The 17,566-nt window shown below is 46.1% G+C and overlaps 1 protein-coding gene across 1 annotated transcript in view; it reads left to right on the top strand.

The window, feature by feature from the left end:
* Positions 1 to 13,094, top strand: part of LOC149453418 (uncharacterized) — a 49,921-nt gene extending 36,827 nt beyond the window's left edge. Inside the window, exons 11-18 of the mRNA XM_089688642.1 lie at positions 1,604 to 1,748; positions 7,176 to 7,338; positions 8,236 to 8,354; positions 8,441 to 8,564; positions 8,676 to 8,770; positions 8,902 to 9,046; positions 9,891 to 10,055; positions 10,157 to 13,094. Of these exons, the coding sequence (XP_089544768.1) occupies positions 1,604 to 1,748; positions 7,176 to 7,338; positions 8,236 to 8,354; positions 8,441 to 8,564; positions 8,676 to 8,770; positions 8,902 to 9,046; positions 9,891 to 10,055; positions 10,157 to 11,220 (2,020 nt within the window). The 3' untranslated portion in view covers positions 11,221 to 13,094. The remainder of the gene's footprint in view (positions 1 to 1,603; positions 1,749 to 7,175; positions 7,339 to 8,235; positions 8,355 to 8,440; positions 8,565 to 8,675; positions 8,771 to 8,901; positions 9,047 to 9,890; positions 10,056 to 10,156) is intronic.
* Positions 13,095 to 17,566: the final 4,472 nt, after the last annotated feature.

Genomic DNA, 17,566 nt, shown 5'->3' with positions numbered 1-17,566 from the left:
CGGGGAAACCCAAAACTCATGGGTTTCAGTAACATTTTGACTGCTGAAGCCGGATTGAAAAGTAGATGTTTATTATACAAGCATGTAGCTAGACCTCCATGCAGGGAGAGCAAAACAATACATGGTGTTGGATTCAAAGAAATTCTCTATCTAACTAAGGCTTTCTAATACAATTTATATGCTCTACAGTGGGTGGTACCTAGCTATCTGATCTTTCTTTGAAGAGTCATCTGTGTCTTTGGTGTAACTCATTGAGATGCGAATAGTTATCCAAATGTTATTGTTACTTCCATTGTCCTTTGGGTTTAACAGGTCTTCAAAGGCTGTGATAATAATCTTGTAGACAATAGGTGGTGTGAATGCTGCAGAGCTGGAGGTAGAACTGGAGTGCCAAATGTATTTCATATTTATATCTAGAAATGGCTGCTCCATTTTCCCTTACACATTCAATGTCATTTGATTTTTAATTTAATTATACAATATTTTGTCTCAACCAAGGCTTAATTTTATTGTGTCTTAATTGGCTATTCTGGCTTCAGAAGTATAAAAGGTCTTCACGTTACAATATTTGCTCTGACTCTTCCTTTTAAGTCTTCATAATTGGAGGATGAGTGGTTGGAATGTGTTCACTTCATAGAGATCATTCATTGTTTTTTTTTTATTCGCGAGATGGGGAGTTCAGAAGGTCCATTTACAGGCGTCTAGAAGGTCCAGTTCCAAAGAGTCCAGTAGGTCCAGATACAGGAGTCCTGAAGGTCCAGTTCCAGAGATTCTAGGAGGTCCAGTTACAGGAATCCAGAAGGTCCAATTTCAGAGAGTCCAGAAGGTCCCGTTCCAGAGAATCCAGGAGTTCATGTTCCAGAGAGTCCACTAGATCCCATTCCAGAGAGTCCAGTAGGTCCCATTCCAGAGAGTCCAGTAGGTCCCATTCCAGAGAGTTCAAAGGTCCAGTTCCCAAGAGTCCAAAAGATCCAGTTCCCAAGAGTCCAGAAGGTCCAGTTACAGTAGTCCAGAAGGTCCAGTTCCAGAGATTCTAGGAGGTTCCATTCCAGAGAGTCCATAAGGTCCAATTCTAGAGAGTCCATTAGGTTTCATTCCAGAGAGTCCAAAAGGTCCAGTTCCAAAGAGTCCAAAAGGTCCAGTTCCAAAGAGTCCAGAAGGTCCAGTTCCATAAAGTCCAGAAGGTCCAGTTCCACATGTGTATCAGATGATATTCTAAGGCAGTGGTCTCCAAACTGCAGCCCAGAGGCTCCAAAGAGTCCAAAAGGTCCAGTTCCCAAGAGTCCAGAAGGTCCAGTTACAGGTGTGCAGAAGGTCCAGTTCCAGAGATTCTAGGAGGTCCAGCTCCAGGAATACAGAAGGTCCCGTTCCAGAGATTCTAGGAGGTCCCGTTCCAGAGAATCCATAAGGTCCAATTCTAGAGAGTCCAGTAGGTTTAATTCCAGAGAGTCCAAAAGGTCCCGTTCCAAAGAGTCCAAAAGGTCCAGTTCCAAAGAGTCCAGAAGTTCCAGTAGTCCAGAAGGTCCAGTTCCAGAGATTCCAGAAGGTCCAGTTCTACATGTGTATCAGATAATATTCTAAGGCAGTGGTCTCCAAACTGCAGCCCAGAGGCTCCAAAGAGTCCAAAAGATCCAGTTCCCAAGAGTCCAGAAGGTCCAGTTTCAGAGATTCTAAGAGGTCCAGCTCCAGGAATCCAGAAGATCCCGTTCCAGAGAATCCAGAAGGTCCCGTTCCAGAGAATCCAGAAGGTCTTGTTCCAGAGAGTCCATAAGGTCCAATTCTAGAGAGTACAGTAGGTCCCATTCCAGAGAGTCCAAAAGATCCAGTTCCATAGAGTCCAAAAGGTCCAGTTCCAAAGAGTCCAGAAGGTCCAGTTCCAAAAAGTCCAGAAGGTCCAGTTCCAGTAATCCAGATGGTCCAGTTCCAGAAGGTCCAGTTCCACATGTTTATCAGATAATATTCTAATGCAGTGGTCTCCAAACTGCAGCCCAGAGGCTCCAAAGAGTCCAAAAGATCCAGTTCCCAAGAGTCCAGAAGGTCCAGTTCTAGAGATTCCAGGAGGTCCAGCTCCAGGAATACAGAAGGTCCCATTCTAGAGAATCCAGGAGGTCCCGTTTTAGAGAATCCAGGAGGTCTCCTTCCAGAGAGTCCATAAGGTCCAATTCTAGAGAGTCCAGTAGGTCCCATTCCAGAGAGTCCAAAAGGTCCAGTTCCAAAGAGTCCAAAAGGTCCAGTTCCAAAAAGTCCAGAAGGTCCAGTTCCAGAGATTCCAGAAGGTCCAGTTCCACATGTGTACCAGATGATATTCTAAGGCAGTGGTCTCCAAACTGCAGCCCAGGGGCTGGATGCTTTGCTTGCTTTTATCTAGCCCTTGTTTAGTAGTTTGCTCTTCTCAATGTACTCATTTTGCACAGAAGACCATTAGGGAAGATATTAATACGTTGGCACTCCTAGTCCTCATTCTAAGAAAATGTTGTACCGTCATGTCACCTTATCTCCAGATTATGAAAAATCAGGACATTAAATTAGACCATCCAGGAGCGAATCTACACACTAAATAAAATGGTTACAGTCCTGTTCACACGTTGTGTTTGCTTTGCTTCAAAAATGATCCCTCATGTCTCTTATTTGGTGCTTCAAAGTGTCTCTAAAGCCTCCAAAGAAGTTTATGACAAAGCGCACTAAAAGCACCTTCAGCTTTTGAGGGGCTTTTATTCAGCTTTAGCTTCACTTTGTTTTTGAGGTATTGCAAGTATGGAATATCCCAGGATGCACTGTGAAACCAACAAATGAACCAGAAAAAGACATAATCAGCAGTCCATTCCAGTTCATGTGTATATATTCTGGAAGTGTTTGGGGCAGATGTCAAATCTGGTATGCAGCAGCAGGAAGGTGAGTGGGGTCCGGACCAGAGCAACTAGCAGACCACACACTTGGTGGGCAACATGGGAACGCTATAGCAGAAGGTGAGCGGGGACTGGAGAGAGAGGACTGAAAGGCAGAGGATCAGCAGAGATGAGGGACCAGAGCAGGAGAAACTAGTAATGTCACGTGGTTTGCAGCGTGGGAGCAATATGGTGGGAGGTGAGCAGAAATCAGAGGGAGGGGGATCAGCAAACCAGAGGAACTACTGAGTGGGGGGCCAGCAGAGCTGAGGATTACCACTGAATGGGGGGGCCAGCAGAGCTGGGGATACTACTGAATGGGGGATCAGCAGAGCTGAGGATTACCACTGAATGGGTGGTCAGCAGGGCTGAGGATGAAACTGAGCGTGGCACCAGCAGAGCTGGGGGCAGGGGCGGACTGACCATTTGGAAACTGTCCGAGGGCCCAGAGTCAGTAGGGGGCCCAATGAGATGCCCCTGGTACCTTTTTCATAGGCTTTTTTGAGTTTGGGCAAGGACACAGGGGCCCCATGATCCCCTATTGCCTGGGGGCCCAATGAGTTGTCAGTCCGCTCCTGGCTGGGGATATTACTGAATGGGGGATCAGCAAAGCTGGGGATTTTTACTGAGTGGGGGATCAGCAGAGCTGAGGGTTACCATAGAGTGGGGGGTCAGCAGAGCTAGGGGTACTACTGAATGGGGGCTCAAAAGAGCTTAGGGTTACCACTGAGTGGGGAGGGGGGGTCAGTACAGCTGGGGGTACTACTGAATGGGGGGTCAGCAGAGCTGAGGGTTACCACTCAGTGGGGGATCAGCAGAGCTGAGGGTTACCACTAAATGGGGGGTCAGTACAGCTGGGGGTCCTACTGAGTGTGGCACCAGCATAGCTGGGGGTACTACTGAATGAGGGATCAGCGGAGCTGGGGCTTACTGAATGGGGGATCAAAAGAGCTTAGGGTTACCACTGTGTGGGGAGGGGGGAGTCAGTACAGCTGGGGGTACTACTGAATGGGGGGGTCAGCAGAGCTGAGGGTTACCACTCAGTGTGGGATCAGCAGAGCTGAGGGCTACCACTGAATGAGGGGTCAGTACAGCTGGGGGTCCTACTGAGTGTGGCACCAGCATAGCTGGGGGTACTACTGAATGGGGGATCAGCAAAGCTGGGGATTTTTACTGAGTGGGGATCAGCAGAGCTGAGGGTTACCATTGAGTGGGGGATCAGCAGAGCTAGGGGTACTACTGAATGGGGGATCAAAAGAGCTTAGGGTTACCACTGAGTGGGGAGGGGGGGGGGTCAGTACAGCTGGGGGTACTACTGGATGGGGGGTCAGCAGAGCTGGAGGTTACTACTGAGTGGGGGATCAGCAGAGCTGAGGGTTACCACTGAATGGGGGGTCAGATGAGCTGATGATACTACTTAGTGTGGCACCAGCAGAGCTGGGGGTACTACTGAATGGGGGATCACCAGATCTGGGGATTACTGAGTAAGGGATTAGCAGACCTGAGGGTTACCACAGAGTGGGGGATCAGCAGAGCTGGGGATTACTACTGAGTAGGGGATCAGCATAGCTGGGGGAACTACTGAATTGGGGGTCAGCAGAGCTGGGGGTTCCTGCTGAATGGGGGATCAGCAGAGCTGAGGGTTATTACTGAGTGGAGGTCAGAAGAGCTGGGGATACTTAGTGTGGCACCAGCAGAGTGGGGGTACTACTGAATGGGGGATCACCAGATCTGGGGATTACTGAGTAGGGGATTAGCAGACCTGAGGGTTACCACTGAGTAGGGGATCAGCATAGCTGGGGGAACTACTGAACGGGGGGGTCAGGAGAGCTGGAGGTTCCTAGTGAGTGAATGGGGGATCAGCAGAGCTGGGGGAACTACTGAATGGGAGATCAAGCTTCATTAAACACATCGAAAAAGCATGTTGAAGTGGTAGGCGCTTTAATGTATGTCTAAATTGAAGCAAATGTAAATGAGCCCTTGGGGTGAGCTGGTTGGACCGGTGTATGGAATGGTAATTGAGCGCTGGGAACATCAATAAAAAGCAGCTAGCATAAGAGGTAACCTTTGGAACCCAATAAACACATGTAGAAAAATATATGCAGCGCTAATAAAACTAATGAAAACAAACGGAAAATCAGAACATAGGTTGCACACTAGCATAGATGAAAAAACTCAGTCCATATTACATGGTGGGATAAAGTGATAGGTGCAATTGTCCAAGTGATCCATGGTCAGAGATAATCGTGACTCTAGTGATCCTGTAATTGTACAAATAATGCACTAACCAGATAGCGCATAAAGTGCGCATGGAGCAATTAAGACCCGCTCCTGGTGCTCTGGACTTGTGATTTCAGGAGGATGTCATCTGCAGGTTAGCCACCAGATGTCATCAATCCAGGTACATTCGTAAGTCATCCACCAGGAAAATCATCAGCGGGGGAGGGGGTAATCACACATCACTCCAAACCAGCAGGAACCTTCAAAAGTGGGCTCCCATGCAATAGATGAGACCCAGAGAGGCTTCTAATAGTGTAGTATGTCTTTAATATGTAAAATTACAGCATATAAAAATGATGAATAAACTTACATCCAGAGTAAAATCATAGCCACCAGGATGTCAGTCAGGATGGCCTTGTGGTAGGAGTACACAGGTCAGGGGCACCTCCCTAACGCGTTTCGTGTAAGTAACACTTCCTTGGGAGTGTGCCCATGGTGACTGACTGGTATATATATAAATTTGTAATTGGCGCGCAATTGTGCCTGCGTCGCCGATTCCGGTTCGCGCATGCGCACTTGTGTCTATGCGGCCATTTTCCCAGTGATTTGGGTAGATCGACGAAAACGGACTTCGCGCATGCGCAGTGAGCGCTCGCGGCCATTTTCCAAGAGATTGTGACTAGGGAGGGCATTCGCGCATGCGCAGTGAGCGTTCACGGCTGCCATTTTGTTGGTGCCTCTGTGTACCCATACTAACAAACCTCCTAAACAGACACAGAGCATAAGGAATACAGGACGATCTCTCGATACTATACAAACTCGACCTTAAAAACAAAGCTCACAGTACATTTAACTAAAGGGAGCTTGGGACAGTAAAAGTATGAGAATAAATAAATGAAGTTAAAATATATAGAGTTAAATAAAAAATATAGACTTATAAAAGTTTGTAGGTAGTGACATCTGGTGGATGGTCAAGGTATTTACTTATATCTGCCAATCTTTCTATATCACTTCATAATTGATATGGATCATACTTCGCTGGCAAGTATATAATATGTATGCGGTATAATGATCATCACACTGTTGCCAGAAAGTATTCGTAATTCTAAATAAAATACAAACAGATGAAATAAAATGAAATAGATGGATATGGACATCCAAATTAATCGATCCAGAACAAATAGTCCAGAACAAGTATATAGGCTGATACCGGTCACTGCAACCAGTCCTGTGATCCATGTAAGATCAATATTTACATCTCTCCCCAACCAATTGGGTGCAGACCGTTAGATATATTTACATGATAACACAACCCATGTATTAATGTTCTAAAAGTAGGAGACAGTCAACTCTCTAAATTTTAAATAAAATCAAGTGAAAATCGAAACCATAAAGGTAGGGATTGATAGGATAAAATAGGATAAATAGTGGTAGCAATCCAATAAGCAAGCCCCCTGCAGTGACAATTCGTATATGGATATGGATAATCAACTAGTATAATAATCCAATAAATATCCAATGAATATGCCTACAGTATAAAACACCCAGAGTGGTCATAAATTAGCTGGTGTCAATAAAGCAATTCAAATCTAGCTCTACATTTAGCCCCTGTGGTGCTTGGGTATGTAGTAAATAGATCCACTTCGTTTCTAGCATTGAAACGGCTCTTTTTTTGTGTGTGCCTCTCCAATTTTTATTGACAATGTCAATGCCTGTGAATTTGGTTGGACCGGTGTATTTATTCAACCGTACCAACTATGTAACTAGGATTAAAACCGTGTACAACGTATAGGAAGAGTAGGCCACATCGGCGTCCTGGACAGCACAACGTAGGCTCCACTTTTCGCATTCTCCACAAGATGGCAGTATTTTATATTGTCAGTGGGAAGCACAAACAGGAAGTGATGTAAGGCACAGACAGGAAGTGATGCAGGAGTATAAATAGGAAGTCGGGTGAAAGGTGAATTTGTGGGAAGTAGAGAGGAGACATTGGTGGAATTGGCAGCAGAGGAGGTAATAAGATCTTATTTTCTATTTACACCCAGTAACCCCCCCCCCACCCATCATGGCTGTCCTCTTCCTCCATCGTCATGGCCGTCCTCTTCCTTCATCATCACTATGACATCTTTCATTTCCCTTTTATGCTATTCTATGATCCTTGACCATGGTGGTCTGGGCTCCAGTAGGAAGGCCATGCTTAGAACAACAAAGAGTATGAGAACTGCACTCCCAGGTTCTTCGTCTCGTTTCCAAATCCTCACATCCATAACACTTCATACCATGAAGCTCCCTTAGGGCCCATTCACATCCAAAACTGCATTTTTGTGTGCGCCATGACGTGCATTTGACACGTTTTTGCGCACATTGGTATTTGTGGAGCATTTTTTTTCCTAAGCTTGCATTTTCTTTGCGGTCACTTCCGTCCTCTTTCTTCTTTGGGCTTTTCTGTACTTTGGATGCCCTCTGCGCCCGAGTGTGCCCGGACGGTGCATGCCCTCTGCGCCCGAGTGTGCCCGGACGGTGCATGCCCTCTGCGCCCGAGTGTGCCCGGACGGTGCATGCCCTCTGCGCCCGAGTGTGCCCGGACGGTGCACCCCCTCTGCGCCCGAGTGTGCCCGGACGGTGCACCCCCTCTGCGCCCGAGTGTGCCCGGACGGTGCACCCCCTCTGCGCCCGAGTGTGCCCGGACGGTGCACCTCCTCTGCGCCCGAGTGTGCCCGGACGGTGCACCCCCTCTGCGCCCGAGTGTGCCCGGACGGTGCACCCCCTCTGCGCCCGAGTGTGCCCGGAAGGTGCACCCCCTCTGCGCCCGAGTGTGCCCGGACGGTGTACGCCCTCTGCGCCCGAGTGTGCCCTCGCGGCGCAGGACCTCTGCGCCCGAGTGTGCCCGGACGGTGCACGCCCTCTGCGCCCGAGTGTGCCCGGACGGTGCACGCCCTCTACGCCCGAGTGTGCCCTGGCGGCGGAGGCCCTCTGCGCCCGAGTGTGCCCGGACGGCCTGTGTTTCTGCAATGATTGAGTGAACACTTCTAAAAAGAGCAGACAGGATGATGGGAGAATGCTTACTAAAACTGTAAATCTTAATAAGTGCAATTAGCTTTCAGTGATCATCTCTTTTCATATTAAACAGGATATAGGAGGAGAACTCTGTATATTGGAGGGGCACCCTCATTGCTGAACTTAACCCTGGGAGATAAAGAAAGACAGAGAAGGTCATACACGTCAACATCTGGGCTTCTCACAGGAGAGGTGAGCGGTGCCGGGAATTCTGGGACATTCTCCAGTAACAGACAAGGGATGTGTCTGGATGGTGACTGTATCATTGTGTGTGTCAGGTTCCTATAAGGTGTCAGGATGTCACTGTCTATTTCTCCATGGAGGAGTGGGAGTATTTAGAAGGACACAAGGACCTCTACAAGGACGTCATGATGGACAATCAGCCGCCCCTCACATCACCGGGTAAGAGGAGACTTTATTGTAAAGGAGAGAGCAGTACGGAGGGTCCACCTAGATCCCCCATCATCTGATAAACACATAGAAACAATCAGTCAGTGTGTGTGTTTCCTACAGATGGATCCAGTCATGGGAACCCACCAGAGAGATGTCCCCGTCCTCAGTCTTCCCGGGATTCCACACAGGAAGGTCACACCATCCCTCACCATCAGGTAGGTGGGAGAGAGTATATAGCTCTCAAGAGACTGTAAGCTTAAGCCATAACATTTTTTCCATGAAGTCTAAGCTTATTGGTGCTTACATTTTTTTATACCTTGTTTTCTATATTTTTGGGGGGGATTAGGGTGATGACCTGATTTATATCAAAGTTGAGGTTAAAGAGGAGGAGGAAGATGAAGAATTAGAAACAAGGACTTTTGTGGTCGGTGAAGAATCCGTAGAGGAGGATGACACCAAACAGGAGGACTCTTCTCTAGAAATTGGAAGAGGTAAATAATAAACATTTCCCTCAAAGACTGCTGACATTTTTCATTTTACTTCTACGAAAGTTGTAACCAAACATTCTGGAAAAGGAGCAGATCAATCTTCATACCACCACATAAGATGAGACGTGATGCACTGACGATGGCCAAAAAGCCTGAAACAACTGTATGCAGTTTTGAATAAATAGTTCTATATTTAGGACATATCCGGTCTATAATTCAGAGGCTCTGGATGGACGGTTGGATAAATGGCTCTATATTTAGGATGTATCCGGTCTATAAACCAGAGGCTCTGGATGGACGGTTGGATAAATGGTTCTATATTTAGGATGTATCCAGTCTATAAACCAGAGGCTCTGGATGGACGGTTGGATAAATGGTTCTATATTTAGGATGTATCCGGTCTATAATTCAGAGGCTCTGGATGGACGGTTGGATAAATGGCTCTATATTTAGGATGTATCCGGTCTATAAACCAGAGGCTCTGGATGGACGGTTGGATAAATGGTTCTATATTTAGGACGTATCCGGTCTATAAACCAGAAGCTCCGGATGGACGGTTGGATAAATGGCTCTAAATTTAGGATGTATCCGGTCTATAAACCAGAGGCTCTAGAGGGAGGGTTGGATAAATGTTTCTATATTTAGGACGTATATCTGGACTTTCATACTGGACACCATATGAAAGGTCCATCTCCATTCCTCAATATAACGTCATGTTCCCAACAAATGAGGAGGAGATACTGGACACCATATGGAAGGTCCATCTCCATTCCTCAATATGACGTCATGTTCCCAGCAAAATATTAAAAATATTTCTATTGATTTCTTATATTGATTCCCATCACAGATGGATCGTATCTCCAGGATGCTTTGGAGGGAGATCCTGACTTTTCCTCAGATGTGGAAGATCATGGCACTGCACAGTGTTCCCTGGGGGGAGCCAATTCCAATGCTCAGACTACAGATACATCCGGTTCCAAGGAATCTTCTTTAAGTCATGAAGTTCACACAGGTAAGTGTCTATTGTCATACCTGGAACACAGGAAATCTTTTATGATAAAATCTTAAATCATAATCTGAGATCTCACACCAATGTGACCTTTTCCTTTTTAGAAAGGGGAAATTCTTTAACTGAGAAAAAAACACACAGGAGAAATCACAACGGTGAGCGTCCTTATTCATGTTCAGAGTGCGGGAAATGTTTCATTCACAAAGGAGACCTTTATAGACACCAGAGAATTCACACGGGTGAGCGCCCTTATTCATGTTCACAGTGCGGGAAATCTTTCAGTGAGAGAACGGGACTTATTATACACCAGAGAAGTCACACAGGTGAGCGTCCATTTCCATGTTTACAGTGCGGGAAATGTTTCACTCAAAAATCACATCTTCGCACCCACCTGAGAGTTCACACAGGTGAGCGTCCTTTTTCATGTTCAGACTGCGGGAAATGTTTCACTGGAAAAGAAAAGCTTCTAAATCATCAGAGAATTCACACTGGTGAGCATCCTTTTTCATGTTCAGACTGCGGGAAACGTTTCACGATGAAAGGAAGCCTTCTTAGACATCAGAGAAAACACACAAGCGATAATTTTTTTTCATGTTCAGAGTGTGGGAAGAAATTTACTGAGAAAACATCACTTATTATACACCAGAGAATTCACACAGGCGAATATCCTTTCGCATGTCCAGTGTGTGGGAAACGTTTTAATAAGAAAGTCTACCTTCGTACACACGAGAGAAGCCACACGGGTGAGCGCCCTTATTCATGTCCGGATTGCGGAAAAGGTTTCACTCAAAAAGGAAACCTTGTTAATCATCAGAGAATTCACACAGGAGAACGTCCTTTTTTATGTAAAGAGTGCGGGAAATCTTTCATATTTAAAAGGCACCTTCTGTTACATCAGATAACTCACACTGGCGCGCATCCTTTTTCCTGCAAAGAGTGCGGGAAGAGTTTTACAGAGAAAGGAAAACTTATTATACACCAAAGAATGCACACAGGCGAGCGTCCTTTTTGCTGTCCAGAGTGCGGGAAAGGTTTCACTCAGAAAACGGTCCTTAATACACACCGGAGAATTCACACTCGTGAGCATCCTTTTAAGTGTTCGAAGTGCGAGAAATGTTTTACGCAAAAAGGAAACCTACTTAGGCATCAGAGAACACACACAAACTGATGCTGTGGACAAATATATATGGTGGCCCTGATCAGGTTGAAATGTTTGGTCCATGGAAAAACTGTATGAGAAAAATTTGCCTTTAAAGGGGTACATCCCTACAAAACATCCAGTAGTCCTTGCCGAGGGATGGAGGAGGACCCAGAGACTCATCACTGTGCCTTCATCCCTGACTAGTGAAATTACAATTTGAGTGATAAACAATGTCATGGAGCCGTTGACAGGAGAGGTGAGCGGTGCCGGGAATTCTGGGACATTCTCCAGTAACAGACAAGGGATGTGTCTGGATGGTGACTGTATCATTGTGTGTGTCAGGTTCCTATAAGGTGTCAGGGTGTCAGTGTCTCTTTCTTCATGGAAGAGTGGGGGTTCTCTTCTAAAATGTTCCATTTCCTGCAAATTCAAAGTGTTGAGGTGTTCCCATTCCTCTGTTGCATTCCGCATTATATAAAATAATGTCACTTTGGGTGACATGAACATCTGAGGTTGTGAATTTTGGCATTGGAGATGCCTCATCATGTTTGTGACGGGTGTGTAGACCAAGGACTTCAGTTCCGAAGATCCCACCATCTTCAAGATCTAGGAAGTTTTAGATGTACCGGTACCTCCCAAACAACGAGAATCACTTCTGGTTGGACTGGCCATCTGATGTCATGAATTATGACCTTGGGATCATGGAAAGGTATCGTGATGACCATGGTAGGTGTGAGGAAACAAGACTTTAAGGCCAAATCCTTCACCACTTTTTTGGATATAAGAAATTGTTGGGTAGTTTAACTCTCCAGCATCTACCAAACCTTTAATATCATGTTTGGATTGATCTAACTAACCTGAGGTTGTAAAGTCTGGCCTTAGAGATGCCTCCTAGTGTTTTTGTCACGTGTGTGTAGACCCTGGATCTCAAGCCTAGAGATCTCACCATCTTCAATTATATAAGAAATTGTTGGGTAGTTTAACTCTCCAGTATCTACCAAGCCATGAATATCATGTTTGGATTGATCTAACTAGCTGAAGTCATAAAGTCTGTCCTTGGAGATGCCTCATAATGTGTGTAGACCCTGGACCTCAAGCCTAGAGATCTCACCATCTTCAGTTATATAAGAAATTATTAGGTTTGCCAGCACCAATCTAAACCATGAAACCACTTCTGGATGGACTGGCCATTTGATGTTGTAAATTGTGACCTAAAAAATGTGGAATTACCTTGGGAAGACCCAGGACCTCAAGGCCACACATCACCACCTTTTTGAGATATAGGATATGATTTTAGGGAGTAGAAATCCCCATCATCTACCAAATGCTGAATATCAATTTTGGTTGGACTGGTGATTTAACACTGGAAATTTTGGCCTTTAAATCTATTATTGAATCTTTATTTCTCCAAGTGACGCCCGTATTTTGAGATGAATTGCTGCTCCTCAGTAATCAGGACCTATTCCCTAGCGGGCAATCCTATCATTTTACTTCAGTTTAAGTGGGTAGATGCCATCTAACACGTGGGGGAACAAGTTGTGCCATATATTGTTTCTGATCTTGTTTTTCAGTATTACAGGACATGCCAATGTTTTGTTTCTAAATACAAAATGTGTGTATGTATCTAGTCCTACCGGATTCGCTGTAAAAATGCATTAACCTAGAGCACCCAATCCAAATATTTTCACTAATTGTTTTTTTTTAATAGGTTGGTTGGTTGCTTCTCATCCCTGTTGTACATTTTGTTTTATTTGCCATCCATCCAATATTCCTAAAATATATTTTCTATCATTTTGTTTTTTTTTACTATATACAATGTTTCATTTAGATTTGGTCTATGTTTTAGCGTGTGATCGTTATTTTTGTTTTCTCATGTAAACATAAATACACTTTATTTACCATATTTGTTTTGGCTTTCTTTTTTTGAAATGATAATTCTTCGATGATCGGTGATTTGGGCTGGGCTCAGATCATAGCCTGCCCTCCGTTGGTGCTTTTATTAGTGAGATAGAATCCAGAAGGTCCAATTTCACACGTGTGTCATCTGATATTCTAAGGAGCCAATACAAATGCCACATAGATGATTCTCATCACTACCATCTTGGTTGTCCTCCTCTTGGTCACAGTGAGAAGTTCCATAACATAGATTTCAATCTATGTTATGGAACTGACTAAGAGTATTGATACTATTTCTTGCCATTACCAATTACTGATACCTATTTTGCCCTTGGATGCATTTATTTTTCACAGTTCCACCCTATTTGGGATTTCATTGCGACTTGCATTGACTTTTGTTAAATGAAGCTGCATGCTTCAATGAAATTGGAGGTCCAAATGGCACTGATCTGTGTGATGATCGTGCGTCAGACCCCTGACCTTCTCACCAAACTCGTGACCGAAGGACTAGCCAATCTGAAACTGCAATGTAACGTGCGTAACAATGCCACTCCCAGCTGCACCCTGCACAACGATTTTGCAGCTCACTGGACATCAAATCGATGTACCGGCAGCCTGAATGCGATTGTTACTGGGTCAGGTTAATTATGCAATTAACCCTTCACACTGCCACCACCTTCTTTTTGTACAGAGAAAGAGGAAACTCGGCAATATCAGCTATAACACTATGATGGTTGAGATAATCGTCTGTATAGCACGGTCGCCGCAGACCGGTTATACAGAGGGTTAAACGAACACAGTAACGCTCTTTTAGAGGCAGGGATTCGTAAATTGCATAAAGGAGCTTTAGAGACAGTTCATCACTTTCAGTAAGAAGGATTTATTACTAAAAGGTCAAAAGGGTGCAATAAAAATATTTACAGAAAAAAGATGTAACCAATATATAGAGAGAGAGAACAAAAGCACAGCAAAGAGGTAACAGGAGGTTAAAGGGTTAAAGTACTTGCCAATCAGCCTTGGGTTAACCAGATCAAGTTTCAGAGCGAAAGGGCTCCCAAGTTGGTTCTGATGTTAAAAGGGAGAATTCTTCAACTTCCCTCTCTTACAGCCTATTTTGTAGTCCCCCAGCAGGGGCTGTCTCTAAAGTCAAGGACCAATGCCTCATTTAGGGAGGGATCGTCTGGGCGGAGACCCAAACTAGAACCAAAATCTCTCCTAAATCATATTTTGGCTCATAACTTTTCCTAGGCACAAGTACCATTCCACCCGTGGGTAGATTAATATGCAGACACATCTGAGGAACGGTTACATATGAAATATGAACTAAATATTTGAAGGGTTCAAGAGATGTAATTTTCTGCTGTCCTAGGTATTCTAGTTCGGGAGTGTGATCTATCAAACTGTTTGTCTTCTTGTGGGCAATCTGAAGATATACCTGGTTTTTATGGAAGTCTCTCATATTCCAAGATATGAGACATAGGGGAAAAATGGATTTTAAAAGTGTTATCTAGTCTCTACTCCTCTGGAATGTCTTTGAACTCGGGAAGGCTTGGGTTATCTTTTTACGATGTACTAGATTGCACAGGTTCTTTGGACAGCGAGGCCCCAGCTCCCTTGGGGGTTTTATAGCTCGGAGCCCTCTGCTGGGCTCTGGCCTCCTGTGACACTGCCAACACACAGGCTATATGTCACTGTGGCTGAACAGAGAGGAAGAATGAGAATGAGAGGGATATGTTTGTACAAGATGGAGGATTCTTTGCCAAGATGGAGGTTGGAGCCAAAATGGTTGAACCACGTCCATCTCTGTGGGCATGATTTCTACAATTTGCAGCTTTGAAATCGCACTGAAGTAGCACAAATTCAAAGCCGCACTGTGTTATTTCACTGCAGAAAATTTGTATCTACAGAATAAAATGACAGAAAAGGATACAGACAAAAACATTGCGTGTGTTCATAGGGGTAGAACTCCAAATCATAAGACATTCCCTAGCCATCCAGAACTATGGATTAACCTAGAACGGGGCTCTCCAAACTGCGGCCCTTTGCTTGCTTTTAGCATGCTCTTGGTGCAATATTCCCCCCTCCATTCAGCAATAGTGGGGCATAGTTCCTGCACCCGACACCAACCGTAGGACACTAGTTCTCTCACTGACACGAGCGATGGGGCACAATTGCTGCCAATGATGGGGCACCATTCCTCCCACTGCTACCAACGATTGGGTACCATTCCTCCCGCTGCTACCAACCATCAGGCACCATTCCTCCTGCTGCTACCAACCATCAGGCACCATTCCTCCCACTGCTACCAACCTTTCGGACACCATTCCTCCCACTGTTACCAACGATGGGGCACCATTCCTCCCACTTCTACTAACGTTGGGGCACTATTCCTCCCACTGCTACCAACGATGGGGCACCATTCCTCCCACTGCTACCAACGATGGGGCACCATTCCTCCCACTGCTACCAACCATCAGGCACCATTCCTCCCACTGCTACCAACCATCGGGCACCGTTCCACTGCTACCAATGATGAGGCACCATTCCTCCCACTGCTACCAATGATGGAGCACCATTCCTCCCACTGCTACCAATGATGGAGCACCATTCCTCCCACTGCTACCAATGATGGAGCACCATTCCTCCCACTGCTACCAACGATTGGGGCACCATTCCTCCCACTGCTACCAACCATCGGGCACCGATCCTCCCACTGCTACCAACGATGGGGCACCATTCCTCCCACTGCTACTAACGATGGGGCACTATTCCTCCCACTGCTACCAACCATCGGGCACCATTTCTCCCACTGCTACCAACGATGGGGCACCATTCCTCCCACTGCTACCATCGGGCACCATTCCTCCCACTGCTACCAACGATGGGGCACCATTCCTCCCACTGCTACCAACGATGGGGCACTATTCCTCCCACTGCTACCAACCATCGGGCACCATTCCTCCCACTGCTACCAACGATGGGGCACCATTCCTCCCACTGATACCAACGATGGGGCTCCATTCCTCCCACTGCTACCAACCATCGGGCACCATTCCTCCCACTGCTAACAACGATGGGGCACCATTCCTCCCACTGTTACCAATGATGGGGCACCATTCAACCCACTGCTACCAACGATGGGGCACTATTCCTCCCACTGCTACCAACCATCGGGCACCTTTCCTCCCACTGCTACCAACGATGGGGCACCATTCCTCCCACTGCTACCAACCATCAGGCACCATTGCTACCAACCATCGGGCACCATTCCTCCTACTGCTACCATCGATGAGGCACCATTCCTCCCACTGCTACCAAAGATGGCGCACCATTCCTCCCACTGCTACCAAAGATGGCGCACCATTCCTCCCACTGCTACCAATGATCAGCCACCATTTCTCCCACTGATACCAATGACGGGGCACTATGCCTCCCCCACGGACACCAATGATGAGCCACTATTCCTCCCACACTGACACCAATGATGAGCCACTATTCCTCCCACACTGACACCAATGATGGGGCACTATTCCTCCCACTGACACCTATGATGGGGCATTATTCCTCCAACTGACATTAATGGGACACCACTCCTACTGACAAAAATGATGGGACACTATTCCACCCACTGACACCAACGATGAGGCACTATTCCTCCCACTAACACCAATGATGGGGCACTATTCCTCTGCCTGACCCCAGTGATTGGGTACTATTCCTCCCACTGACACCAATAATGAGGCACTGTTCCTCCCACTGACCCCAGTGATGGGGTACTATTCCACTGACCCCAATGATGGGGCATGATTCTTCCCACTGACCCCAGTGATGGGGCACTGTTCCTCTGAATGACACAAAGGATGGGGCACTGTTCCTCCCAGTGCCCCCAATGATGGGGCACTATTCCTCCCACTGACCCCAATGATGGGGCACTGTTCCTCCGAATGACACAAACGATGGGGCACTGTTCCTCCCAGTGCCCCCAATGATGGGGCACTGTTCCACTGACCCCAATGCTGGGGCACTGTTCTTCCCACTGACACCAATAATGGGGCATTATTCCTCTGACTGACATTAATAAGACACCACTCCTACTGACAAAAACAATGGGACACTATTCCACCCACTGACGCCAATGATGAGGCACTGTTACTCCACCTAATATGGATGATGGGGTACTATTTCTCTGCTTAATACCAATGATGAGGCACTGTTACTCCACCTAATATGGATGATGGGGTACTATTTCTCTGCTTAATACCAATGATGAGGCACTGTTACTCTACCTAATATCGATGATTGGGTACTATTTCTCTGCTTAATACAAGTGATGAGGCACTGTTACTCCACCTAATATCGATGATGGGGTACTATTTCTCTGCTTAATACCAATGATGAGGCATTGTTTTCTCCCACTGGCCACAGTTCGCCCTCCCCTAAAGTCTGAAGGACAGTAAAGTGGCCTTTTGTTTAGAAC

This window comes from Staurois parvus, unplaced genomic scaffold (genome assembly GCF_062004578.1).
Source record: "Staurois parvus isolate SC_StPar_1 unplaced genomic scaffold, SC_StPar_1.0 ptg000449l, whole genome shotgun sequence".
NCBI classification, from domain to species: Eukaryota; Metazoa; Chordata; class Amphibia; order Anura; family Ranidae; genus Staurois; species Staurois parvus.
Note: the sequence above shows the minus strand (reverse complement) of the source record. Positions and strands in the feature narration are given on the sequence as shown.